General features: G+C 36.0%; 1 protein-coding gene across 3 annotated transcripts in view; it reads right to left on the bottom strand.

The window, feature by feature from the left end:
* Positions 1–27,766, bottom strand: part of AKAP6 (A-kinase anchoring protein 6) — a gene marked incomplete at its 5' end in the record, with an annotated part of 220,546 nt that overhangs the window by 66,992 nt on the left and 125,788 nt on the right. For all 3 annotated transcript variants that reach the window (XM_082762186.1, XM_082762187.1, XM_082762185.1), the window contains 2 exons: positions 14,207–14,327; positions 19,775–19,923. In XM_082762186.1, coding sequence (XP_082618312.1) covers positions 14,207–14,327; positions 19,775–19,923 — 270 coding nt within the window. The remainder of the gene's footprint in view (positions 1–14,206; positions 14,328–19,774; positions 19,924–27,766) is intronic.

The following is a 27,766-nucleotide window of genomic DNA, read 5'->3' as shown; positions in this document are numbered from 1 at the left end:
CAAACCAAATGCCTAAACCATCAGGTCTGCCATCATTCTAGTTCTCCATGTTGTGAGGTTATCCAAACATGGAGGAAATGTTCACAACATACAGGCACCATGAGCACAACAGCTTTAAATGATATGCAAGTTATTATAATAGTGACTGGTTTGAAGGGAAGGAGGCACATAGATTCATTTTCTGGCATGAATTCACCTGGGTAAAGTGTGGAAAATATACTTCTTTGCTATTTAAACATGCAGGGACAAACCCCAGAACATTTTAGCTGTCATCTGAGTACACCTCAGCACCAAGGTGAGGATTTCCTACCTGCTGGTTTACTATGGCCATGAAGAGTTTTCCACATGGTCTGTGGAAACAGTCAGTCTACAGAGAGAGAATACACTGCAGTTCAGCCAAGAAATAGCATGTGAGACACATTGCTTTTAAAGGAGATGCAAAAAACTCTTCACACATATGTCACCTATCCCACCAATAATTAGTTCTGCTTGTTATTGCCCAATGCTATTGGCCAGCAATGTTCTACCTCCCTTTTAAACCTGCTTCTAACAGGATGAGTAGAATTTTAATTAATGTTATCTAGGCATAAACATTTTCCATGAAATAAACATTTTTTATTGCTTAACATTTTGATACTGTAACTTTGAAATGTGCCAGGAATAGCTAAGCTCACTTATTTTGTATTTGTGCTGTTAGACAAAATACATGTGTACAGATATGTATCTTACAAACAACTGAAGTAAATGCAGATATTTGTCTTTAAACAAACTGCATCCTCTTTACTTTGCACCTAATACCAAATACTCTACTTTGTTCACCATTTTTTAGGGAAGAGTCAGTACTGTTCGTTAATTAGTAGAAATACAACTAGCACTGAATTGAGACCAAAAGAATAATAGTTGTGGGTGTGGGTCCATCAGTAGCCAGAGGCAGCAGGTTATGTCTCAGAGGTGAGACGCTGCACATCAGATAATGCACAGTACATTGTCTCTTCTGGAAGAATAGTGCACTGTGCATGTGAAGGGAGCAAGCTGTGCTGTCGCTTCTGGGCAAGACAGAAATTCATTGTTTCACTGATTTCAGAAACCAGGGCTAGAAGACACTTCTTTGCAATGATCAGGTGATGCACAGTATTTTGCCTCTAATTCCCATCTCCTGCTGGGATCCAAGAGCCCCTACTCCTCTCAGAGACGATCTGTGTATGTTAACTGAGACTCTGGTGTAGAAAGTCCAGTGTGGTACTCCCTGAACCTATGATTTTAAGATCTAAAGAAAAGTGAAAGAAAGAATTTTTTACCATCTATAGTGCTTCTCTCACCCTTGAATTAAGCCAACAATAAAATGGCAATTGGGTCAAATAAATCAGCCTTCACTCTCGTATTCCAGCTGCTAGTTGTCACTGGGGCCTTTTCCACACTTGGTGATCTGTGTCAGAAAGAATGCTATTTTCATTTTTACTTACCCCTGTGTGCATTCGCTAGTTCTACTGTGGTGTAGAGAACAACAACGGAGTAGCTAACAGGAGCTCTGCATCACTAGGAGATTTCTGTAAAGCTCCATAGTTCAGCAAAGGGATTCACTTCTCTAAAGAAGGAGACCACAGCTCACTCCCTTGAAATAGTTGTACTATTAAAGGACTGGTATCTCAATATGCCAATTTTGTATTTGACATCACAGTAAACGTTTGTTTTTGGTTTTGTTTTCTTCACAGTGAAAAAGAAAGAAAAAAAAAAAAAAAGGTCCCAGGTTTTCAGTTCAATGATTTGGAGGTCAGTTTAATGGTTTCTGACCACTAGCAGATCTGCCGCTAAGGCAGATCCAGTCTGCCTTAGTTTCTGTGGCTTCACGATCTCTACTTTACCACATTACCTTTTTCATCAGTTTCACTAGACTCACAGAATTCTGTTTCGGGGAACTCTACGGTGATTTGTGGGGTTTTGTGCTAACTTCAACTTAACATCAAGTGGTCATCTTCAAAAGTATTATATTCAGCTAGAATGCTAGAGAGGAAACACAGCAACTGTACTGTTTCTTTCAGATACTGCTTTGAATACTGCTTTGCAACTGAAACCAGAGCTTGTACAGATGTATGGCCACCAGTGTACAGAATTCCTTTAAAACAACTATTTTAAACTTAAAGTGATGGTATCTCTTATTTCAGGGGATCCTTATTGACTGACTACATTTATCCACTGGCCTCATCATGATTTCATTGCACATCTGCAGTGCTTGGTTGCATCTCTCCAGTCTAATTTTGCTCCTTATCAGTGTTGCACTGCAGCTGGCTCCACAATCCAGCTGGTATCAAATTAGTCATTGATCTAATAGCATAGTTGCAAATATAGCAATTGAATGCCTGGCAGCCTTATGCATTGTCAGAACACTGAGAATCTTTAGATCTACTCAAGTCACATTACAGATATCTCCTTCTTCATTAAAACCTTAAATTCTCAGTCATTTCAGACACTATATTTTAATTTCAAAGGTAACTGCAATATTCAACCTGCCTGCATGGGGCTTTTTTTTACAAAAACATTTTTCTTTCTACTTTTCACAATGCCTGTTCAACTAAATATGTTGCACTAAAACGCCTACATTTTAAGCTGATCTGAATCTGCCCTGCTTCACGTGTTCTTTTGACTTATATCTTTGTTTGTGTTCTGCTGTTTGTCTTTTAGCACTTCTCTGGATAGTTTGGCCACAATTTGGAAGCATACATTAGATTTGCTTTACTCTGAAATCTTCCCTGTGAATGAGAATTGTGTATTTCACAAGTGATCCCGGGGAAGAGATATAATTATGAAATGTTTTATGTCTTCAGTTACACGTGGGCACTCCAGTTCTTGGCGCCATACCATATCCCCTTTTATGTTTCTGGCACTGGTTAAGTAAACCTTTTTATAGCTTCGTATTTACTTTGAATTATATTTGTCATTCCGATCAATTCTTTTTACAGACTAAGACGTTCCCATTGCCTCAAAGCAAAGCCCTTTTTATCTGGAGTTCCAGTTTTTCTGGTGCTCAGAATTATGCAAGCTAAATTAGATGATTTTAGGTGTGTTTTATCTGGCTATTCACACATACTACCTTCCTGTCTAATGTGACTGTTGTCCCAGATCTCATGTGCTACATTTGGGGAAATATGAGGAAACTACTTAACATTTCTACTCTTAAACTGTTTTTTTGTCTACTACCTTCATTGACTCTTGAAATTTGCTGGGCCCAGGGAGGCCAGGCCAGTAGTTTTCATCAGCAATGAAAACTGCTTCCTTCACAGGAAGTTAGTTATCTATCTGCAGTCTGAATACATGGGTTGATTTCAGTAGGTATCTTGTGAATTTTACTCTCTAATAGCCAGGAAACTAACAACACAGAGACTATTTAGCCATTAATATTGGATGAAGGAGGAATGGATAGAAAGGTCCCTAGCTCAGCACACAGAGGCAAAGGTAGAAGAGGGGTGATTTTCTTCACCTATTTTGTCCTCTTCCTTTCTCTCTTCCGCCTCCACCTCCACACCCCTTTTGTTTATTTTAACTATTACACATTTCAGCCTCAGGCATTCTGGCATTAACACTTTACATATTCTACATATTCTATTTGACCTAAGCTGAAGCAATAAGGAAACTGCATATTTTCAGAAAGAAAGCTTTTCTGTTTGTGGTTTGGTTTTTCTGTTTGTTTGTTTGTTTTCCTGAGACCTGGGAAAAGAAAGGCAAAAGTCTTCCATACATAAGGCATTTGATTATTGACTTGCTGATGAAAAACGAACCCCAAGTTTAAATCAGATATGCTTACTGAAAAATCAAAACAAAACATTACAGATTAACTTTCTAAAACAGAAAAGTGGGATCATGGGACAAACTACTCCTCACAGCTGATGGTGTTAATTTGATCTCTCCACATATGCTAAGAATCTAAGAGGTCTTGCCAAATACTGTTCTTCCACTTCCCTAGCAGACACATTGTCGTCCTTGATGATGGCCGGCAAAAAAGACATGTATGTAAGTCTCAGTACCTCATTCAAAAAGACAAATGTTCACCTTTAGAAAGTTACCACCTGAAAAACTCTAACAGAAATTCTTTATCCATCATCTCCCATTTCTAAGCAAAATCAATTGGTAAAGCAGAGATGATCAAACGGCAGTGTAATGTCTGTCAAATTCTGGATGCATCACAGCAGGGTTTCAAACTGGAATATTGCATAGACATGACACAATGGTACTAAAAAAAAACTCTTTTCATGATAACTGAGAAAGTCAGTGAGAGGTAATGCTGCTGAGAGAGGCTGATCTTCATAACTCCTTTATACAATCAGTGTAGAGATAAGAGAGAAAAGGTTTCTTCTGAAACTATTTCAGAGTGCTTAACTTAAGCTTCTACCCTGAATCACCCCTTGGAGAAGCATCTATTTCTTATAGACTGGTCTACTTAGCTCTCTTAGCAGTCTAAATTAGTCTTCACAGATGACCCCTTCTCCCAGCGCATCACTCTTCAAACTATAACCGGCCCATAGCTTTCCCTGCAGCAACATGTGTTGCTGGTCTGCTCTGTGACACAGCTGGTGTATGTTCTGCAAATCTGCAATGGCACCAATCATGCTGCAACAACGACAACTGAAGGGCAAAACTGCTGTCTTCCCCCAAAAGCACCTCTCCATAGAAACAAACTTAATATTTACAGTTCATGATTACTGCAATTCTATAGCAACCATGTTTTCTGCAATGCTAAAATATCTGCACCCACGAATGTTTAAGAAGAGCCACAGGCATTTCCTACTGGCCACAGGAGCTGGCTGGAACCTACCCCAGGACCCCGTTGGACCTGTTGCAACTACGACTGCAACAACTATGAATGAAACTATAATGATCGCTTATTTTACCTTGTTAGGAGGATAAGTTAGCACAAAATACTGGAGTTATTTTTAGTAAAATGTATTAAAATGTATACTCACAAAGCAAAACAATCACCTAAACTTAAGTTTGTAAAATGGTTACACACTTGTACAACTAAATATAAATATTTTCTATTTGTATGTATTACATATAGAGAACATATATCTTATAAATGTATTTATAAAAGTAAAAAATACAAATAAAAATTGCGAGATTATAAACTGCTATACTTCACTAACTTATTTTTTATGATTTTGCTATGTATATAATGAATGTAATGCAACTGCAAGTTTATTGAGATTTAGTGAATTTGGGTTTCATCTAGAAAACCTGGTAACAAGGTTTTCTGTGTTCATTTGGGTTTTATTTATTTTTTATTAAGAAACATTACAATATCAATTATTTATGAGGTATACTGAGGAGTAGTAATTGGGAAATAAAATAGTATTTCCTTTATCAAGTTTCTGAAGCAAAATATCACTGATAAAACACACAATTTCTATGAGTTTAGAAAACATTGATATGTCTTCTCCTGGGGAATGATGTGAAAATATAGGAAAACAAATTAAAATTTGGCAAGTAACATGAGAAATAGGGTAATACTTTTGCCCCATTGGTTTTTGCTGTCATCTAAGGCACTAGTGAGTTTTTTATCTCGATCCCACTAAAAAAAGCCCAATCCACCAACCTGCTACAAAAAACACAAACATGTTCACATACAAAGTCAAAAATTATGTTGTCACTGTCCTATTTCTGTCTTACTTCAATACATTATTTGTTATATTTTCCAATAAAAAAATACTACGGGGCATCAAATTAGACTAGTAGAAGGTAGCTTTAGGACACATGCACCATACAGAAGGTGGCTCTTAAAAGCATGGGGCTCAGACTGTGGAACAGCTCGAGGCAGCATGCTCTATGGACTTCTCTAAGCTGATGGGGGGGTCAGGATCGCTGGACAACCTCATGGAATGACAATGTTTGGAGAACCAAGTAAGATTCAGCATTCTCTGACCTGATTGAGCTATTTCTATGTTACATACTTATTTTATTTAAATTGAATTACATTTATTTAAATGCTACAAATTTTAATTGGTAATATATGGTTTTGCAACCCAGAACAATGGTTGTGGAATGTAGACAAAAGGCTCTGGGATACAGTGCGATAAAGAGAAATCAGTCCAGTCCTCTTCAAATTTCTACATAGAGAGCTGTTCTTCCTTATTTGGCATTATTGTATATAAGATTTTATGAGTGAATTGTGAGTGCAAATTCCAAAATGACTGTACAAGATTTTTTTTAGTCAGCTGACTCATATTGACTTTATTAAAGCCAAACAAGCCAATTTCAACATTCAACTTTGAAAATATGTCCCTACAATCCTAAACCTTACAATAATACATTAAATACTAACCTCAGAGCAGGCAGCTCTTAGGACTTACATGTGGTCTGCATGTGATCCACTGTGTCAGGAAACAAGAAAATACAGATAACCTAAATTTCTTTAAACCAAATGATAAATTTTTGAGAGGTCGTGCAAAGAACATGTAAATCAGAACAGACGCATGTTTTGGGACACCATATAGCCTCTTTACTCTGTTCAGGGGATGGAAGAACATTGCAGCACCAGTACTATTGTACCCAGTGTTTGATTGCAAGTAGAACAGCATAAGGGTAATACCATTCTTCGTGCAAAGATTAGGCCAATAATAATTTAGTACATCTGACACTAATCCTGAGCCCTTTCTAACTTGTTTGGATGTTATGCAGTCCTAGAATATATAAAGCAATGAAGGTGGTAATTTTCATCACCCATTGGGTGAATTAAGGTGATATTCCCCCCCTCCTTTTTATTAAAAAAAAAAAAAAAAAAAAAAAAAAAAAAAAAGAACTAAAATGTTCATTGAACAGAAAATGGTTTGGGGCAATTTACTGCTGGACATATGCACTCAAACCACCATAGCTGAGTGTGCCAGACCGTTGCCTCACTGCTGAGTATTTGACAAAGCTTTAAGGTCTCAATGCTCGGGACCTTATCCTACCATTTCATACCACCAAGGGCACAAAGACAGAGCATGTGGAGTTGACTAAGATGCTTGACGTGATGACTGTAAATTGTCCACGTTTTGCAGCTGTAGTAAGGAATGGTGATGACAGCTATGTGGTACACATTTACTTTTGTTTGAAGTCGAATGCCTCTTTCATTCTAGACACACTGCTTTAATCTCCCAAAAGCTGTGCTGGCTTTTGCTACAAGCTCAGTAAATACTGCTTTGCTACAATGTGAAGTTCATCTTCAATGTCATGCTGGGAAGAAATGGGAGAAACCCTCTTACTCTTGTGAAATGCATGAAGCCACTTCTTTTAGAAATATAGTCTTCTCAGCAGAAATTATAACGCTATCTTTAAAAATGCATGTTTACACTTTAAACATATTAAGGAAGCAACCATGAAAATGTGAAAATATTTTTATATTCCTTCTTTACCCATTCTCTAAGCTTACTTTGTAATTCTGTAGACATGGTCATCAGTGTTTCCTATTGTAATTATACAAGACATTAAAACTTAACATTTATCTGCTTTAAAGATGACTTTTTGCCAACAACAATTTTATATGTGGCTTTTTAAAATATAAAATTTGCCAGAGGTAACAAGGAATTTAACCATATTACAAAGTTAAACATATGGATCACTGAAAAATAAACTGGTTGTTACAGTATGTGTCACAACGGAGTTTTCACTCTGTTCTCCAGTGCAACTGAAGTGAAAATATTTGCACAGAAAAAGTTAACCAATTTCATCACTCCCTGCAATAACAGACCACGAAGCTTTGCTGTGTCAGATCCTTTAGTTGATGCCCTAATAACAGTCAGACTTTTATTGCTGCATGGGGTGTCAGATATTTTTGAGACCTCTCATACAAAACAGCCAATTTTCCTACCTAGCATGGAATATTGTAGAGGTTCTCAATCTTTTGAAAAAAAAAATCCAGCCGAGTACATGGAGATTACTGAACTTCAAGAAGAACAGTAACTGAACTCTAAGTTTTCTGCAAAACTTAGCTCAGTTATTTTATTCTGCATGACAATTATAAACATACTACCATTAATACCTTCTACTGAGGCAAGTATCAATCCATATATGAAGACATAAGTAAGTACTGTAATTTACTATTGCTAGTGAATATCTTCATTGATATTATTTAGCAGAATTATCTTTCAGTATTCATTTAAAAAAATTACATATGTTTCATCAGATAAAAGCTTTCATGTTGGGGAATAATCTGGGGCATAATTTGTTAATAGTATTAAAGTCATATTTCACAACAGTGGTAATTTTTGCAAGCTAGCTGAAAAGTTTATTAGCAAACTATAATGACAATTCTGATTGCAATTAAAAAAAACCCTTCCCAAATGGGTCAACACACCTAAGTGTTATCTGATTTTAACATCATGGTTATTACTTATTATCAGGCTGCACAATGAGATATTGATTACTTTTAACCTTTAGATCCAAGATTTCAGGAAAAGTCGAGGCAGTAGCACAGTCTACCTTTCCTGTCTAGTAAACTTATGGCCTTTAGTGGAATTCTAATGATTCTTATTGGCAAGGCAAGTCCGAAATTAGTTTATTCTCTTGGCTCATACAGAAATGATGACATATCTAAAAATAGCGCATGCATAGCAGATTTGTAGTTACTACCTACAAGGGGCTTAATCCTGCTGTGTGCTTCCTCCAAAGCGATGATCACCATCTTTTCCCCCGACTGCTTTAGCAGCTCGGTGCTGGCACTGACAGATCACTAGACAGACAGAAGGCAGTACGGACTGTGCAGAATATGCATCATAGGAGCAAAAAGCTTCACGTTTTCTCATTTATAACCAATCCCCTAAGCATATTGTCCAAATATATCACTCTTCAGGCTGTTAATCTTTTAATAAGTTTTCTTTATATGGAAAATCTGCTTGAAATAAAGACTGAACTACAATGTGGCTTCAGTAGGTACGCAGGACTCGTTTTAAATGGAACAAAGTAATCCAATTAAACTAATCTGTTTTACAAGTTAAAATGATACGAAGCACATTAATTGATCCTTCTAGGCTGCTGCTGTCTGAGCCCTCTTTCTATTTCAGCAGCATTTGGAACTGCTTCGCACATTTGTATCCTCCGCCTGAAGAGAACTCGGTCCTCTGGTTCAGGAGAATTACGGGCAAGAGAAACATATAAGTGTTATGTGTTAGATTAATTTGCAGAACACTTGGCATTATTATTGCCAAGTAGTCAAATTGTTCCAAGTTGTTCCGGAAGGTTGTTATTAATAGTATGTTTTCTGAGGAAACTTCTGTCTACTTTTGGAACTGCATTTCTGTTGCCAAGGAAACTCCTTTAAGCACAGCATTCTAGGAGCACACTGCTGCTTTTGTTTGCCAGTATCCTATTCATATCATCTAAGTAAGCACTTTACATACTTCAGCCTCCAGTTTCAAATGCTGAAGTTTCGCAGTATTTATATGCCTGCGTTAAATATAGTTCAATCCTCTCGTTAAACTCGGGGACTCTTGCAAGATGATTTTAACAGTTGCTTTAAAGGACAGGTTTTTTTCACAAGTTTTTAATAAATTAGTTTTAATTTGAATAATAGCTCCATAGGTTATAGCACTAGTCCTTAAGTGTTAATTATCTTTTCACTCTGAAATTAATGTAGTCATTTCCTACTGACTCCTCTACACCATTATTGAAGTGCTGAGGAAAACATGTCATTGAGTTCGGAGCCAGAGCTGTTGTTGTGATTAATCCTGCTCACATGGCCGATCTCTGCCAAAAGGAGATCACTGAAAAAAGGTGACAAAGACAGTGATTTCCTGTCAGCAAAGAGTACGACAGGGCTGTCTAGAAGTGATGCAAATGAGGGAAACTTTCACCATGGTTTGTTTGATCCACTCGGGGCCACAGCCCGCCGCGCCAGGGAGCGGCACAATGGAGCAGCAGCACACCCAGAGGAGAGAAGGCGCTGCACCTTCGAGAGGGCGACAGCCTCCAGGAGGGAAACCAAAACTGCTGCTGGAGGTTTTTTTTTTTTTTTTTTTTTTTTTTTTTTTTAAAGGTACCCTTGGCTTTTGAGGTGCGTTGTAATAGAATTTAATACCGGGAGCCGCTTCCTGCTGATGAAATGGTTTCGTAGATAACCTGTCCTAAAGCCGCATCAACTACATTTCTCCAAAATCTCTGCGCTGCTACAGAAGTAGGGGGGGTTTCCATCTATCTGAGAAGTTATTAGTTCAAGACTTACGGCTTAAGCAGTTCGTATTAAAAACAACATATATCACTTGTAACCAAATAGGAAAATACAATTTCTTTTATTTGATATTTTAAAATGTTTAGTTAATTTTATTCCGAACATGCTAACAGTCTGAACAATCATGCTCTACATATTCGAATGGGGTTTTAATCTAACACAATTAAGTTTTGCAATTAATCTTCTGAGGGAAATGGAAAGAATTATCATTAACTTTTCTGCCTAGTATACTCATTCCTAATGTCCACATTTCCAGTAAATGCCTACTTGCTTCATTTTTGAACATTCAAGGTACAGAATTACTCAAGTTTCCACTAAAGGGCTCATTAGCGGAGTGTAAATTCGTTGGGTTTGATCCTCCAGAAACGGCACATGAATACAGCTGAAGTCAATGCAAGTTCTGTGTACTCAGAGCTTATGAGATCAGACTCACATGCAGTAGATTAAAATGAAATAAACATGATACATTTGGCATTAAACTGAGCTATTACCACAGTACAAAGAAGTGAGAGTCCAAAAACGGGGGGGTGGGGGGAGGGAGGATGCTCCTTTCAGTTTTTTCTTAGTTGATAGAGCATCAGAGAACAAATAAACTGCAAGTTGTGCATTCTGTGACTGTCATCCCACCAAACACTAGTTGATTTTCAAAACCATTAGCTAGTTTAAGAGTGTAAAGCTGAAATCATTTAGGGCTGTGGGGGTGCACAGAGAGGAAAACGAAGGACAAATAAATAGTCTTCTATTTTCGCAAGTCTTTGCACTAAAATCTTGGAAATCTAGGGAAAATCAGCATACATATTCAGATTTATTTTTTTTAAATGGCTGTGCTACTCCTCTTATATTAAGGGCAAAATACAACATAGTTAAAGAGAGTTAATAAGGAGCCTAATAAAAAACCATGAAGCTCCTGGAATATTACAAAACAAAATTAAGTTGAGAGTTGACATAAATCTATATTAAATCTGAAAATATAGTACTGGGAAAATAGTCTAACCATGAAAATACATTTTATTTTCCCATATGCAATTTTAGCATTTATATATTATGTTATGCTGCTTTAATGTATGCTTTTCCCTTCCGATTTACCTGTTTTATCATTGTGCCTTCCCATTCATAGACTCCTTAGGGGCAGTGATTACTGTTGGTAATAGTGATACCACAGCAGGTTCCCTGGCAGAGGCAGCTTGCTGAGCTGGCTCAGAGGTGCAATTACTTGTCAGCTCAATAACTGAAAAGAGGGATCTGTGGGTTTAGGAGAATCCACCAAAATGCAGAGAGTGCAATTAGCAGGTTCATGTTTGAAGCTGTAGCTGATAAAGAATGACTAAAGCAAGACCTGTGTTTTCATAACACCCCACATCTTTGAGGTATTCTGGTAATAGTAGCTGCTTGAATTTCTCTTTGCAGATTTCTTTCCCTACAGAGTAGAAAGGCTGTGTTCACAGTGAAGTCTAAGCAGTGCTCGTGTCCCATTGCTGTGAGCACTAGACCATCCAGCACTCTGTACGAAACCCTCCAAATAAAAAGGGTGTCACTACTGATTACACAAGAGATTTACTGGGATAGTTTAAAATATATGTATATATATTAACAGTGTTTCTGAGGGCATGATTCATTCTTTTACTTGAGTCTCTGAAATTAAGGATGATAAAGACCTACTGATTTATCTGACCTCTCTTTTTGTTGTGTAGAATTGTTCCCTCATTTACATTTGCTAATGTTTTCTTTTGTCTACTTTTAAATGTCTGAAATTATGGGGCTTTCAACAATTCTTTAGGAGGTTTTTATATTTTATTTTTCCTTTGAAAGGCTAACAGATCTTAATGCTATTCCTTCAAGCCTTTTATATTACCTGCAAATACTCATCCTGGTTTATGGACACTCCTTAGCCATCTCTTAACCAAACTGCACATTTCTAGTTGCTTAACTCTTTCCTTCTGTCTTTAGCAATTTGTTTGCTGCTTTCACTGGAAAGGTATACTCAGAATATTCACTGTGAGAGGGTAAACAGTCTGTTTCTACCCTTCTTCAAGTGGTTTTGCAGTTGTCAGTACTTTTGAGATGGGGGCTCTATTAGTTAGATGCCATCACTGTGGAAACTGTAGAGCAAACACACAGTCCCTTTGACATAAACTTTCTGCTTTCAGAAGTGTCACACACATCATAAGACAGAATTTGGTAATAATGAGAGACCGTTACTTCCCATTTTGGATAAACAGTATTCCTCTTTTTGCCACCATACTCTACTGCCAACTAAGTCATAAATTACTGCCCTCTTTTATTATTCTCACTATGCCTGACCATCTATAATTAGTTTTAGTGGCTACATTTGGATACCAGGAAAGGAAGTATCCTAAATAGCACCCAGTATACTTGGGCTGGCTGCTTATGCCCTGTTGCTTCTCATATTGATGGGTGGATTTTTTCTAAACTTTGATTTATGCTTATTGATTTTTATTTATTTATTAGTGTAGGACTAAAACTAGTAGCTAGATTAGGCTTTGTACAAGCTGGTCATATACGGACAGGCACTACCAAAATACACTGTTTTAGACTCGCAAGAAACTTTTTACTGAATTAGACATTGCTTATTTCTAAGCCTAGACAGGGCCAGGACTGTTAATGTGTGACTAATCTGATTAAGTATTTAGAAATTTAGAAAAAATACATTAGTGAAAATAAGAAATGATTGACAAATCAAGAAACAGAGATTATGGAATTAAACTCACAGGCTAAAATAGTTCAGACCTGGACCATATTTCCATTCCTAAACATATTCTAACTTGTCTGGCAACACTTTTTCACCAGGTATTTTAAATAAAATGACTAACATTAAAATAAAATGAAGGAAGGACATCAAGAAAACAGGATGCCAAAGCAAGAAAAAACTAAATTATATTTAATAAATTATCAAATTGTACAATCATAGAAGAAAGAAAACAACTTCTATTTGACCTTGAACGTACCATTTATTCAATAAGAAATAAAAAAAAGCTAGAGGGTAGTTGTTTCTTTTCATTATACTGTTGCTGATTCTGTGGTTAGTTATTAATTTTATTTTTTATGATTCACAATCTGCTCTTTGAAATATGCCATATGCTCAAAGCAATTCAAGGATGACAACTGTCAGAATTACTCCAATAAAAATTGCCTAAATGAGGAAGATTTACTGCAGCCTGATATTTCTGTCAAAAGCCCCTCCTTTCTTTTCCCCACTACCCCTCATTCCCATGGACTATAGCTTCTCAGACACACAGTGAAGCCTGAAATGGTTTTAGATCAAATCCACGCATTTTGGCCAACTTCCGGAAAGTACTCTAAAAGAAGTGACTCTAAAAGAAAGTACTCTAAAAGCTAACGTACTCTAAAAGTACTCTGGGCTAACGCTACCACGATAAATATAATCTGTGTGTGACTGTGTGTGTGCATGTGTATACACATCTTTTGTAGATCCATGAAGACTCTCTAATCAATATGCAAGTCCAAAATCATTTTGCTGAAATCACAAGTGTGATGACTTAACATGACAATGTCTGCTTTATGCATAACTAATAAAATTAAATTGGAAAAGTCCTGCATTCTGGCAGCAGCAAACCAAAATCAAGGCAAATTTCTTTCTTCCCAGAAGAGGTCTGAAAGGTGGATAAAAATCCAGCTGAAAGCTCCAATCAAAACACATTTTGTTAAATGCTACCATTTCATTTTTTTCCTTCATTTTGTTTCAGTCTATTTATTAATGCAGTTTCATTTATTTCTATTCATCTTGAAGACAAATCTTTGTCCTTCTATAGAATTACACCAAATAGAATGTGATAAAGGGAACTTTCTTGCAATTATGATGTCGGTGCAGCCTGTCAGCGCACAGGGGATGGAAATGAGGTTGGGGACAGGGAAGGGAATTCTAATAGACACCATGATACATACAATGAACGCAGCGATATCCTGTGAGAGAAAGACTTGTCAAGCTAATCAGATCTTCTATAGCTAGGTAAAGGCAGTAACGGTAGCGCTAACCTTGTAAAGATGCTGCTGCTGCTCCTCTGACATCATCAGGTCATGGCTGTCCATCACGATGGATTCCATGTCAATCAGCCAATCCCAGAGCTCCTGGTATTCTGAATCAAAGTCCAAAAGGCTGTAGATAAGGAACAAAATGTATTATGCATAAATACGGTGTAGTTGTTAAAATCTTGTATTAGAATAATATATTCTTGAAAACTCATGATGTTCCTAGTTACATTTCTAAAGAGACATTCTGTATTTATACAGAGTGGAGGAAAATGAAAACTGAAATCCAATTTAAGCCAGTGCCATGACCTAAATTCAGCGGCTGATGCCAAATCCTGACAACTGTTGGCATACTGCATTTGCTTCAAAATTTCTGAAATAGAAATCCCCCATAGATAATGTTGATTAATGGTTTTTAAAGTGCTGACTTTATATTGAGCAAACTTTGCAACCATCTTGATATAATTCATATAAAAATATTATTTTCATAGAAAAATGACTCAATCCATTCAGCTATCCCTCTGCTGTCTATCTGCCTATCTCTGTAAATATCCTACATTTATTTTCATGGATGAGTAGCTAGCATTTCAACTTAACGCCTTAAGATAGGCTTGAGTGAATATGGTAAGCCAGTGAGAACTAAGGCCAGATACAGTATTAGACAGGTGTTCCCTACAGACATGTAAGAAACAAAGGTAAGGACAGGAAGTCAAAACAATGAATCCTTGAATAGCCAGCAATCATTAAAATTCAAAGGAGGATCACTACGGTTTTCAACAAAATAAATCATTAGAATAAGGAGCTTAAAAGGATTAATGTGATTCTCTATTGAAAGCCCAGTGAATAAGTAAGGCATAGCTTCTTCTAAAATACCATGGTACAAGACAGAAGGTACATACTAAAAACTGCACATTCGTCAAAAAAATACCCCTTGAAAAGGGATCTTCAAACCTCCAAAACTGGAACTAACAAAAGCCTTGCCAGTAGAATAAGAAAGCCTCATATTGATCAAACAATAATACATGTTCCACTAAAGCTAATTTCTCCAATTATTAAAAACTTTTTTAGCTTTCTGCATCTTTAGCAACACCATTTAAAAAAAAAAAAAAAAAAAAAGCAGTATTTCAACAGAGAAACAATGGACTAAACATGTTTTTAATGTTATCAGTACTACAGCAGTTTCAGTTGTTATTAACTAGAGTACCATGTGCATGGTAATTTTGAAAGCTTATATATAAAGTTGTGACAAGTAGAACTGTCAGAAAGAAAGAAAGAAAGGAGAAGGAAGAAAGAAAAGCCATTTGCCTTCTGTGGTATTATTTTCAATGAGTTGGCAACAAAGGAAGTCTTGTATAATGTACAAGTGTTGATTCCTGTTTCTGAAGTAACTCTTAGTTTAATCCACTGTACTCTGTGTACTTTTACTCCTCTTTCAGAAGCCATTTGGCTCAGATATCATTTTGAAACTAAAATAAAACTAAACTCCATTTCAAATACTGTATTTGCAGAGATAGTGAATCTTCCTCCCTTCCCCTGAAAACAGTACAACCACGCTGTCTCTTCAGTATCTAGGGCTCTTTTATTCCCCTTCTGTTCTATCCAAGTATTATCCAGCATCGTAAAACTGACAAGCAGTTATTAAAACATATGTTTTATGATATAAGAGGCTTGATTTCATCTCATGTAAATTAGTACTGATTCAGTTGGACTTGGTCAGTTTTCACTCAGCAGTGAAATATTTGAATTAAGATATGAAGTTAACTGAATCAAATCCTACATCCAATGTTCATAGCCTTCTGCTGCCAGAATGGGATGGGATGCCTTTGGAGACTGCGCCAGGAAGTGGACTGGGATTTCACTGTAATGTGCAGAACACATGCTGGATCCAAACACCTGCTTTGTATCTATAGAACCACATCTTGGTTACAGTCCAAATTTGTCCATTTATTGGTGTAAGAGAATGAATTGATCCTTTAAAGACACACAAAAGCACTTTTCCCTGACCTTTACAAAACCCAAATAAGCACTAGGAAACAGCTGGACAGTTTGATTTCTAGCTAATGTTTTAAAAAGCATCTCAACCCAAAATAAAGAATGAGAGAAACAGTATTAATTTGAAAAAGTCCAAGAAGGGATGCAGGACATAACAGGGATTTATTTTTTTCCCCATAGTTTAGATCCTATGTCTCTTCCTTTTTTTTTTTTGGGGGGGGGGGGGGGGGCAGGTATTAAAATAAAGTTAACTGAGACCATTTTTAAGCAAACTGTCTATTGCAGTTATTTTCCTGATCTTGAAGACAGTGAAGTCAGCATAAAAAGCATCATCAATATTTTTTTAAAAATTTGCTATATTCTTAATAGTTCTGAAATAACTCTGATTAAAAAAAAAAAAAAAAAAAAAGCTTTGTTTTTAAAATGAATACCTCACATATAAATGGTAAATACTGATTACTATTAAATTATTATTTGGAAAAAGCTATGTTATTAAGGTGTTAAAAAGATATTCAGAAAATCCAGCAAATGTAGGATCAGTGACAGGTAAAGATTAAAATGTACCTGTCAGTATTTCTGTGGTATATTGAGTATTTCTTTTATATTGAGAGTCTTTTTTTTTTTTTTTTCCTGAGCTTAGCAAATCTTTTTCATATTGCCACAGGCAGAATCAAGGAAAGCATAACTTCTGAAATACTGGGTCTGTGTTGCAGATGCAAGAACTACAAAAAACATCTAATTTTGGTAGATTATCCAAATCCACTGATTGCCAAAAAAAAAAAAAAAAAAAAAGTTAGGACATCTGTGTACTGGGGAAAAAAAAAATCTCCATTAAAAGTACCCAAACATTGACAACAAGAAGGCTATAATGTTAGTTAAAGGGCAGGAAACTACAGCTTCCTTAATACAGGTTTTGTTGGTTAATAAGCTAAAATCATTAGCTACATAATAACTGAAATGACATTAAGAAGTATATTTTATCTTGGTAAACAGGGAATCAGATATGCAGAGTTGCATGTCTAATCCCTTGAACCCTAAACATATTTCTTAAAATGTGGACATCAATTTATTATTTTGAATGAAAATTCATGAGCACCTTTCTCATGAGAAAACCAGCTCGTCTGTGGCATTAATAAATAAAAAGGCATGTGAAGCTATTTCCATCAGCCTTTTTCCCCATGTTTAACACACACTTCCAGTTTGTATTATTTCTTTGACAGCATAACTCACATGCTATTTAGAAATACTGTAAACATACTGAAATGCCCGCCAAAAAAATTCATCCAGACAAAAAGTTCTTTCAAGTTTCTGGGTCATGATTTTTTGAGAACTTCTTTCCATTCACATGTTTCTACTAGGAGAGATCAAAATTCTGACCTTAACAGCTTTAAAATCATCGTATATTCCATACATACAACCCTCTTTATTGTCATTGCAACATCCATGCTCTCTGCAGGACATCTAATTCTTTACACAATAACTGGCATCCCCTTATTCTGCCGGTACTACCTTACCTATCTGAGTTTAATTGTTTCCTGCACAAAGTCACCTCCTAAATCTTTCTCCTCACTATATAAACAATTCTCCATCTACAGTAACACTTGTTCCCGGTGTAGGCACTCTTCTTTTTCATAGGCCAAATGTCCACAACTGCTAACGGATAGATACCCTAATTTTCCCAGTTATCCAAATGGCCTGTTCTCTGTAGAGATCTCAGTTCTCCTAGTAACAGATGCTGTCTCATCCTACTACAGAATTTCTGTCCACATGTTTTGTACAGTAGGGAAATACTGAATAAACCTTATTTCAAAGACATATATCTGTAGGTAAAAAGCATTTCCTTTGTGTTCCATAACTCAGACTGGTTCAAATGTTTATCATCTGAATTTAGCCACCATGTTTTCTATAATGGCCAAATACATTGTATTGTATCTATGTGCCTCCTGTCTGGCCCAGAAAGGTGGCCACAGCACAGAAACAGGGAACACCAGTAGATCACCACTGCCAGTAATAAGCATGAAATTACGAGTGTAAATGAATGCAGCTAAGAGCTTTACTATCTGCTTTACACATATGATACATAGAATTACAGACTGGATTTTTCCATGAAGCTTAAAGCTTTATAGCCCCTATCCTCAATAAAATCAAATGTCTCTTATTGTCTTATGTCCCATGCAAAATTCCAACCTCAAATCTTGCTCATATTCAATTCTGACTGCAAAATTATAAGATGTTTTTGAACATTTAGCCCCCAGTGCACATTTATATACATATACACACCAATTCAGAACAAATTATTTTTATGGTTGGCAATAGCTGCACTAGCGTGTTTGAGAATCTGACAGATTTCTGCATATGTAATCAAGATCTCAGTAATCCTACATAATTAGCCCACATCAACTTTTCTAAAACAGTCATCTTTCCGTATAATAAGAGGGGATGTTTACAAGGCTCATTTATCTTTACAGTTGGTAATTTAATAAAACTATGTTTCCAAGACCTCAACATTGAGTTAACAATTGAAAAAGGAAGTTATCGGGGTAAGAGCATCTTGGTCAGTGACTTTCCTTGAACATAAAATTGAAGGTAAAAGTTCTACTGAATTTTCTGGTTACAAGAAAACTTGTATCCAAATGAGGATGTACCCAAACAATGAGAACTAGTCAGCTTCTTTGAACTGCTTTTACCCCATACTATTATGAACTCACAGGGCTGTTCTTATGTACATTTAGAGGAGCTAGCAGTTAGCAGATACAATTTTCTAAAAGCCTCCTAGAAAAAGTCTTAAACCAGAACTACAAAACATTTTCTTTGTTGTGAAAAAAAGGAGAGGCAGCCATTCAAGACTCCATTTCAGTGATTAATCTGTCCAAGATTCTTTACTCAAGTTGTCAATAAAGGGTTTCTTTTAATATGTAAATTTATATATATACATATAGGCACTTACATGTATAGTGTATGTGTGTGTTTACATTTATTAAGTCAGATTGAGATGACCAACTCAAGTGAAAACAGTTAAAATTGCAGCTTTCTAGATGTGCAAAACTGGGATGCTTAAACTGGGAACTGTAAGTTCACGTACATATATGCATGTGCGTGTATATTTATACACACATATATATATATTTATTTATAAATATATGTATATATTTTTTATATAAAGCTTCATATTCAATTTTCCTAGTCACTAGTAGAATTACGGTTAGAGAGAATTGTCTTACAGTGGTGTTAACAAGTTATAAAGACATTTCCTTAGAAGATGCTAAGAAATCAAAAGAAATAAAGACATAACAGGAGAAAAGTTTGAAATGAAAGGACATTACATTTATTTTTAATCAAATAATGGATTGCTATTAGATAGTGTTAGGTAGTCCCATGAACAAACCATGAATTAGATAAATTAACCAGAACTCATTGATTTCTGCATTAATATATGAAAAAAATAAATATATAGAGAGAGTTTTCCCCTGCTTCTTGACCCAGGAAGAAAAATCCTGGTTAACTAGAAGGAAGAAAAAGTATATCATGTAAAAAAAAATACAGATCAGTGAGAATAAAACAACAAAAAGAATAGTTCCCTACCCATTACTTCCCACTGTGTGAACTTTTGACATATCAGCAAACTCTTCCTTTCGCTTGCTACTACTGTTGTACTGCTCGCTGTACAGCTTTAAGGACATCTGTTCAACAGCATCTCTTTGTGCTTCCAGATAGCATAGCTGAACCTCAGCCTAGAAAAGAAAAAAAAAACAATAGATTTTTTTATTATTATTTTTAAATTCAGAAAGAATGCATTTAAAACAGCTTTTGGATTGCAACAGTTTTAACACAGAGGAGAATACACACCATCATTTTTCTCTTTGCATTATAGTCAAAAAGGTTGAAGCAGTAAGTCAGATAAAAGTACAGTGTATTCCCAATTGCTAGAACTGAAGTATTTAGATAACTATAATGGCATGTGCTATGTAATCTATGAGATCTATACCCCATCAAACATTGCATAAAAATGTCTGGATGTTAATGAAAATTAAATTAGAAATGACACACTATGTCTGAACAGGTACATGTATAAACATTTCTCAAAGGCTTCAAGACATTTCAAGACATCTCAAAGGCTTTTCAACACATTGCCTGTGCCTTCTAATTAATGAAAATCATATTGTTGTAGGCAGTTTTAAGTAGTAAGTGTAAACAAAAACAAGCAACTAGGCATTATTCACACTCTGCTTTCCCATAGCTGGTGTCCATGATTACTCAGCAAATTTGATTGCAAAGATAAAGGCAGTAAGTTAGAAATGGTGTTTTCCATCAAACTCTGCCTGGCCAGAAGAATTTTGAATAATATTTGGCACGATAACTTATTGAAAAGACACTTTATTTATTGCAGCTGTGGTGATCAGTTTGATTCTGGAACTCAGAGAACCAGATGATAAGAGGATGAAATCTGCTATGTACCACACATCTGCTATGTGCCCTAGGAACAGGGAAGAGAACAGAGGGTAGAGTAAGTTCAAAAGCACTTGGGGACCAATATGCTGTTGTTTTCTTTTAATATGCTTCAGTGAAAGAAAAACACATTACGAATTCTGACAATGCTTCAAAAACTGCTACTTCTGTGTAACTACATACTCATTTCTATTAGTAGGAGAATGCCTGCTGAACTATTTGGTACCATGGCAAGTAAACACAACGAGCATGGAGGCAATTCTGTGCAAAAATTCTTGCATTTTCTGTGGCTGTAGACAGGTAAGTGAAGAGTTTGCTTGGTTGTTGACAGCACGGCAGAGTTACCAGTCTGTGGAAGAATGGCGGCTATAAAGAGAAAGCAGGGAAAGGGCTAGAGTAGAGAAGGAAAATGTGCAAAATCCAGACTAAGGAAAAATGTAGGCAAGTGAAGGGAAGCAGGCACTAAAGAATGGCAGTGGAGAAAGTCTGAAAGGTTCAAATGCCTCAGTAACAGTTGTATATATTTGCATATACCTTACTTTAGCATTGATGCAATTTTTGCTGAGTAATAATACAGCTATTTGGAAAACCCACTTCCTTTTCAATTTTTTCTTCCAAACACTTACAGCTTCTTACAGTGAAATTCATTATGTTTGGCAGTAAATCCCAATATGTTTTTAGAAATTAAACAGAAAAACTAGCAAACTTTCCAAGATAAAAATCCCAAGTAAAACATTCAGGTCTGTTAGTGCATACACAAGCAGAATACAAAGTTTTCATATCTAGTCCAAAACAGTGAAAATGAAACCATACAGGGTTACCCATGAAGAAGCATTACTGGCACGCAAAACTAGTTGGGACTGTTCTAGTTAGTCAGAGTAGGCTGCTAAGGTTGGAAAGAGCTATAAAACATACTACTTTTAGAAACTATAATTGGAACTGTGGCTTATACAACTCAGAAATGACCAAAAGAAGCAATAAACACATGCCATTACCTTCCTGTTCCCCTCCTACCTCCAAGTATCTTTTTCTTTAAGGTGATAAACAATCTCCTTCTCTACAGGGATTTCTGATTAAACTCCTTTTTTGGAAGGATTCTTCACCAACCAGGATAATCTTTCAGCTGAGTATTTTGTACTGTCCACATAAGCATAAATTAAAAGAGGAAATTGATAGCCTTATTAGAAAGGACTTATTCAGTTTGTTTTCATATTAGTTATGATTGGGCATGACATTTACAGTCTCATGCCTTAATTTGAAAGATCGATAACTTTCCAAAACAATTGCCTTAATATATATATATATATATACATATCTTGTATATATCTTCTATGACTGTTTTAAGACTAGAATTGAAACCTTCTGGATAATTTAAAACAAACAATTTCACTGCTTTTCAAGATGGACTTGGAAGTGGAGACAAGTGATTATACTTCTTGCTTTATTCCTACGATTTTTTTTCTGATCTTTAAATTATGTACACAGAATAAAACCCAACACTTCCCCTAAGTAGTCCAAAAGCAGGAAATTCACAGGTAATCTAGACTCAGTAACCTCCCATATATGAATTAAATCTCAGCCTTAATCAAACACATGCTATTTCTTGAACCCTTTTCTACTGAGGATTACGAACTCCATTAACATCACACACTATGAATCCTGAATACAAGTAATTTTGTCCCAGTCCTTGTAGCACAAAAATACAATCCCTCTATAAATCAACTATCTCTGTTTTTAAACCCACTTGCTGTCTTCAACTATTGCAGATACTTACAGCAACTCAAACTTGGGCAGTGTAGAGTTTCAGATGGATCTCTCTGATTTCTTGTCTGTATGAATTCATCCATCTCACTGTTGTACTTAAGCATTTTTTGTCCCTGTTCTACTGATATCAGCTGCAAATCCAAAGAGGCTTTGAAGACCTCAAGTAGGTATTGATCAGTTTAAGTCTCAAAAAGCTATATTCTGCAGAATCTGAACTAACTGGCACAAGGCACAATCTAGAAAACAGTACACACCATGTATGCAGTAAATCTACTGCAGTTTATTTTCATCTTAAAATCTTTAATAAGAATGAAGGATCAGTTTTGCAGTATTCTGGCAAAATAACAGTAGCATCTTTATTAATTGCTAACCAACAGAACAGCTACTTGTTTTACCCTCTAGCTTATTTTGAGAGTGCCTTTTCAGATTGCCCTACATATGCTTTCATGTTACTTAAGGCAACTCTAAGAACTTAATCTCTATCGCAAACACACCACTATAGATGTGGATGTCTAGCAAATCCTAAGAAAGCATGCTAAGATATGCATCATTCCAAATATACGTAATAGAAATTGGATGGGAGGCAATCATTCATTTACTCTTAATACCCAAATACTGAAGTGATAGACTGAACATACCAAAAAAAAAAGAAAAAAAGAAAAAAGCAAGGAATGATGCTCAGCAGTTGTTTTCCACTTCATGGTCCTCCTATCCAACAAGTGACATTGTTGCAATAAAGACATAATCACAAAGATGCTGGTGATGGGGTGATGGTTTGTGGTTTGGTTACACAAACTCTAATCATCACTGTCCTACCAAGACGAAATGAGTTTAAAAGATTCAGTTGTAAATTAACCTGAGATATTTCCAATAATCAAATGACAAAACACTCTGATTTTTCTGAGCCTGGAGGACCCAACATCTGTACATGACTATGAAAAACAGTAGTCTGTGGGAAAGCAGTGAACATTTTGTACACTTGTGCCAAATATTCAGAGTTCTAGTCATGAGTTAATAACAGCAAATATTTTTAAGGCTATCTTCAGAGAGCTCATTTTCTAAAAAGCAAGAGCTTATAAATAAACTGACGGAGCCTGGCATACAGACTCTACTCCTGAAGACTGGCTTCGCATGACAACATAGAACGTCCTTTACTACACAGATCACTATATAACACGAAGGGGTAATCAGAGACAATACCAATCAATGAAAATACATTGTATTTCTTGTTAGACGTACACGTTAGAATGACCTTATTCTGAAGTGGAGAAAGACAAGACATGGGATAATGGCTGTTACCGTGGAAGGAAGGAGATTGAAAGGTTATATAGAGAATGGCAAATGAGACTCAAAATTTACACCAATGTAAATTGAGATAAGAACTCAGTGTTATGTTGTTGTGCTGTAAACAATTTTTATATTGGAATGTGCTAGAATAAATATCTCTGAATTTGTGTGGAAGAGAAAGTGTTTTCAAACAGTTTCCTAGGGATCGTGTCTTTTGTTAGGAACTACATTAACTGTAAGCAAACTATTCTTTTTTAAATATACAAATTATACTATATTCACTTGACTTTGAAAAAGGAGAAAAAGCTGTACAACTTGTACATTACACTGTAATTGCTACAGAATTGCATGTGAAATACAGGCATAATTTAATTTTTCTGCCATTGGTTAACCTTAAACTGTATAAAAATATTGTCTCAACTTAAAGCACAAGTTCTAGCTTTCACCAAAAAGGGAAGTGGTCAGAGGGCGTTATGCAGCATGTAGACTTAGAAGGCTCATCTGCATGTGTAGTTTATATAAGTACAAGTACTCAGCTGCATCATTCTAAAAGGATGCATATCCCAGCTTGGTACACTTTGTAATTTAGTATTACAAGGATGTTTGGTACATCCTTGTAATTTACATCCACAGATAGAATTGGGAGTAATTCCTTACCAGAATTAAGTAGATCAATGCATATGACCACATAAATGCTACTTTCAAGCATTTTTTTCTGTTTTCTGACACAGTATTCTGGTTATCTGTCCACATTAAAAAGTGGTGGAGAAGGTCTAATTATAGGACACGAAACGACCGGGCTCTGCAGCTAGTGAATAAAATGATATTGCGGAGTACACAGCTCAAAATATATTCCATGGAGATGCAGCTGGTAGTTATTTGGCAGGCAAGAATTTGACCAAAGACTGTACAGACTGATCATCCACTACTCCATCCCCACAGCCAGCCAACATGTCTTCTGCTTCTGGAAACACTGAGGGTAGAAGCAGGACTTCCAAGAGGTTACCCAGGTATTTTAACTGGTATTCCCCCACCTGCCTCCCCTTCCTCTGCAAAATGTAAACAGCGACCTTGCTGCAGTTGAATTTCTTCCTATGTTACCCTTTCTGCTTTTGGCTCCCCTGCCTTTAACATCCTTCATCTTGCAGACTCTCTTCAGGACTGAATCAGATTAAAAAATAATCCTATATCGTAAACTGTGTTTACTGAGAGCTGAACATCTGATAGTCCTATTACAAAGGACACACTGTGTTTTGATCATGCAGGAAATTAATTCTGTTAATCAGGGCATGCTTGTTACCAGTTAAAATCTTAGCCAAGTGTTTTTATCATCATAAATCTCAGAAATGCTTTTATATCAGTAATAACTTTATCACTGTATTTTTCAGAGTACTAAAACTATCACAACAATGTGAAACTTCAACACAGAAAAGGCAAAATTACAAGGCAACAACATTCTTACTTATCAAGGTACTTAAACTCATTGTGGAGTTTAAGTAACAGCAGTAACCGCACAGTGAAGCCTGTCCAGAGGAGCTATAAAATGAAATTTTAGATAGGTTACAGCAAGTCAGGACTGCCTTCTCAGGCAGTTCCCAGATCAGGAATTAATTCAAGAAAAAAAAAAGGGGGGGGGTTAGGGGGGCAGTAAATAACAGCAGTACATTTTGGAAGGTTTCCCTTGGCTTTCAGAACTATATAGGGTTTTTTTTTTGCTATAAAGATTAGGAACATGACCTGTGACTTCAGGACAGTGGAGTGCAAATGCAATCAGTTGTGTGGCCTCAACAGTATTGTCTGACCAAATCCATGGAGGTGTCCTGGCCATTGTGTTAATTTAAAATCAGGACCTCTGCTGTCTAATTCCTGATCGTCCCCCTGCCTTTGGTTCTGTTCAGTATAAAATTAAATACTCTACAGGAGAATGGCATGCCCTGTGTTTCAAACAGATTCTCAGCTGTTGATCCAGAGAAGTTCTCTTTATCACAAATACCAAAAAACATTGAAGGAAAGTATGAAAGGAATAACCTCTCCAGGGAGTTGCAGGACTGTGAATAGTTTTGGCAATAGCATCCGAAAATTGTGAGGTGAAAAAAAAATCCTCATAAGAATGAAAATTTAACAGTGGGCAATATATTTTGCTAGTTTTGTCTTGCAGGTCATCTCCAGCTACAGAACTAGTGAGTGACTGGCAGCATGCAAAAGAAGGGTTTATAATAACCAGGAACCAGGTAGAGAACAGGTTTGCTCCAACAAGGAAGCTCACACAGAGAGGGCTGGGATGACAGAAGAGTGTTTGCTAAAAACAGGCAGAATACACAAATTAACATATTCAGATCCAGTTGAATGCATCAATGTAATGGTTAGAGTGCATTTAATCAAAACTGTCACATGCCTTCCAGCTTTCTTCAGTGACACCTCTTGGAATGCCACCAGAATTGCAAGACCCAACAGTCCCACTCCTACAAACTCTGAAGAATTCATCCTATTAAAGAAGCAATTTATCAACACAACCTTCTCCTGTGGTTTCTTTCCAGTCCTACAAAGAAAACAATTTGTTTTGGGAGGTCAGAACATAGATATGCTGTATTTAAACACAAGTTTGAACACCTTTCCAGGCCAGCCTCAAGATCTTGAAGTAGTCAGGAAGAGGAAAGACTAGTTAGACACAGAAACCCTTCCCTCAGCGTGCTAAAATTGTAAACTTAATCTTAATTAAAACCTCCATTATTTGCACAGTTGTGATTGTTCCTACCATTCCCTTATTTGCACTTTTAGAACAATGAAGTAGCTTAAAAAGAGATTGTAGAGTCTGCTATCATGTAAAGCACTGATATTTCTAAAAGTCATGCTTCCCTAATAGGTTGGGATACTAAACCACATGTACCAGCCATGCACCTAACTAGATCTGCAGGTCTGGGCATGCAAAATGGCTGTGCTCTTAAGGTTGAAGGTACAAATGGACAAAATTTAGGACAGCAAATGCATTCAGGAGAAACTCTGGCATGATCACATACCTTCCTCTGCCCCCATCCCTACAGTGATGGGCACAGACATTTGTAAAAAAACAAACAAACAAACAAACAAAAAAAAAACGAGGGAAAGTAGTTATTGCAAAACCAATACCTCCAAGGGAAAACTACCCGACACATCTCAGGAAGGTATGACTGAGCTAATATAAAAATGTTATGGCCTTTTTTCATGGAAACTTTGCTCAGAGGTCTACTTTGTGCATATTTTGGAGGAATCTCTTCTCACCACTGGGAGCTGTACTGACTTATAGCAAAGTGAATTCTGATGACTAATTTGAAGAATTTGGCTTTCAAGTTACTTGAAATTATTATATAAAAAAATCTCTTTTTGAAGTAAATATATGGTGATTATTCTTTAAACTTATGGTGCATGAATCTGCATTTACTTCGGTAATACACATTGACTTTTAATTACTTTTACCATACTATAGTAGTATTCCTGTTTTATGTTTTGATATCTTTTCATGAACTAAGATTTTTGCACATTTCTATTACTTATCATGCTGAAAGGAACCTACATAAAATGCAAAAATGACTATTAAGATGATATGCTGTATTAAAGTATGAAATGTTACACCAGATCATTTGTGAGCATGCTACATAGTAATTATATTAAGTAGTGCATAAACAGTTTGATTTTTGCCAAGTGGCTCCATTTGAAACTTTTATATTCTTGACAAATGTTTCATATTTATTAAATTAATCATTACAAAGATTTCATTTAACAACTTATTTGACAATTTCTTGTACATACTAACACTTACAAAATTGTAGAAATTTTGAGCTAAAATCTCTTTTGATTCAGTATTTTGAATCTGATACTTTGAGAGGCTCAGTAGTGTCAAACATTTTCAAGTCCAAACTCCTACATAGATTTTACTTCTTACTCTCTTCAGATTCTTACTGAATGTTTATTTGACTTGTTCTGAAATTGAAGGTGATTCTTTCCACACCTAGAATATATACTAATTTGGTGTCATATTACCACTAGAGATAGGAATGTTTTCTTACTATACAATACATATATACATGTATATTTAAATTA

Source organism: Aythya marila (genome assembly GCF_965140915.1).
Source record: "Aythya marila genome assembly, chromosome: 5".
NCBI classification, from domain to species: domain Eukaryota; kingdom Metazoa; phylum Chordata; class Aves; order Anseriformes; family Anatidae; genus Aythya; species Aythya marila.
The sequence above is the reverse complement of the archived record's forward strand: the minus strand, read 5'-3'. Positions and strand labels throughout refer to the sequence as shown.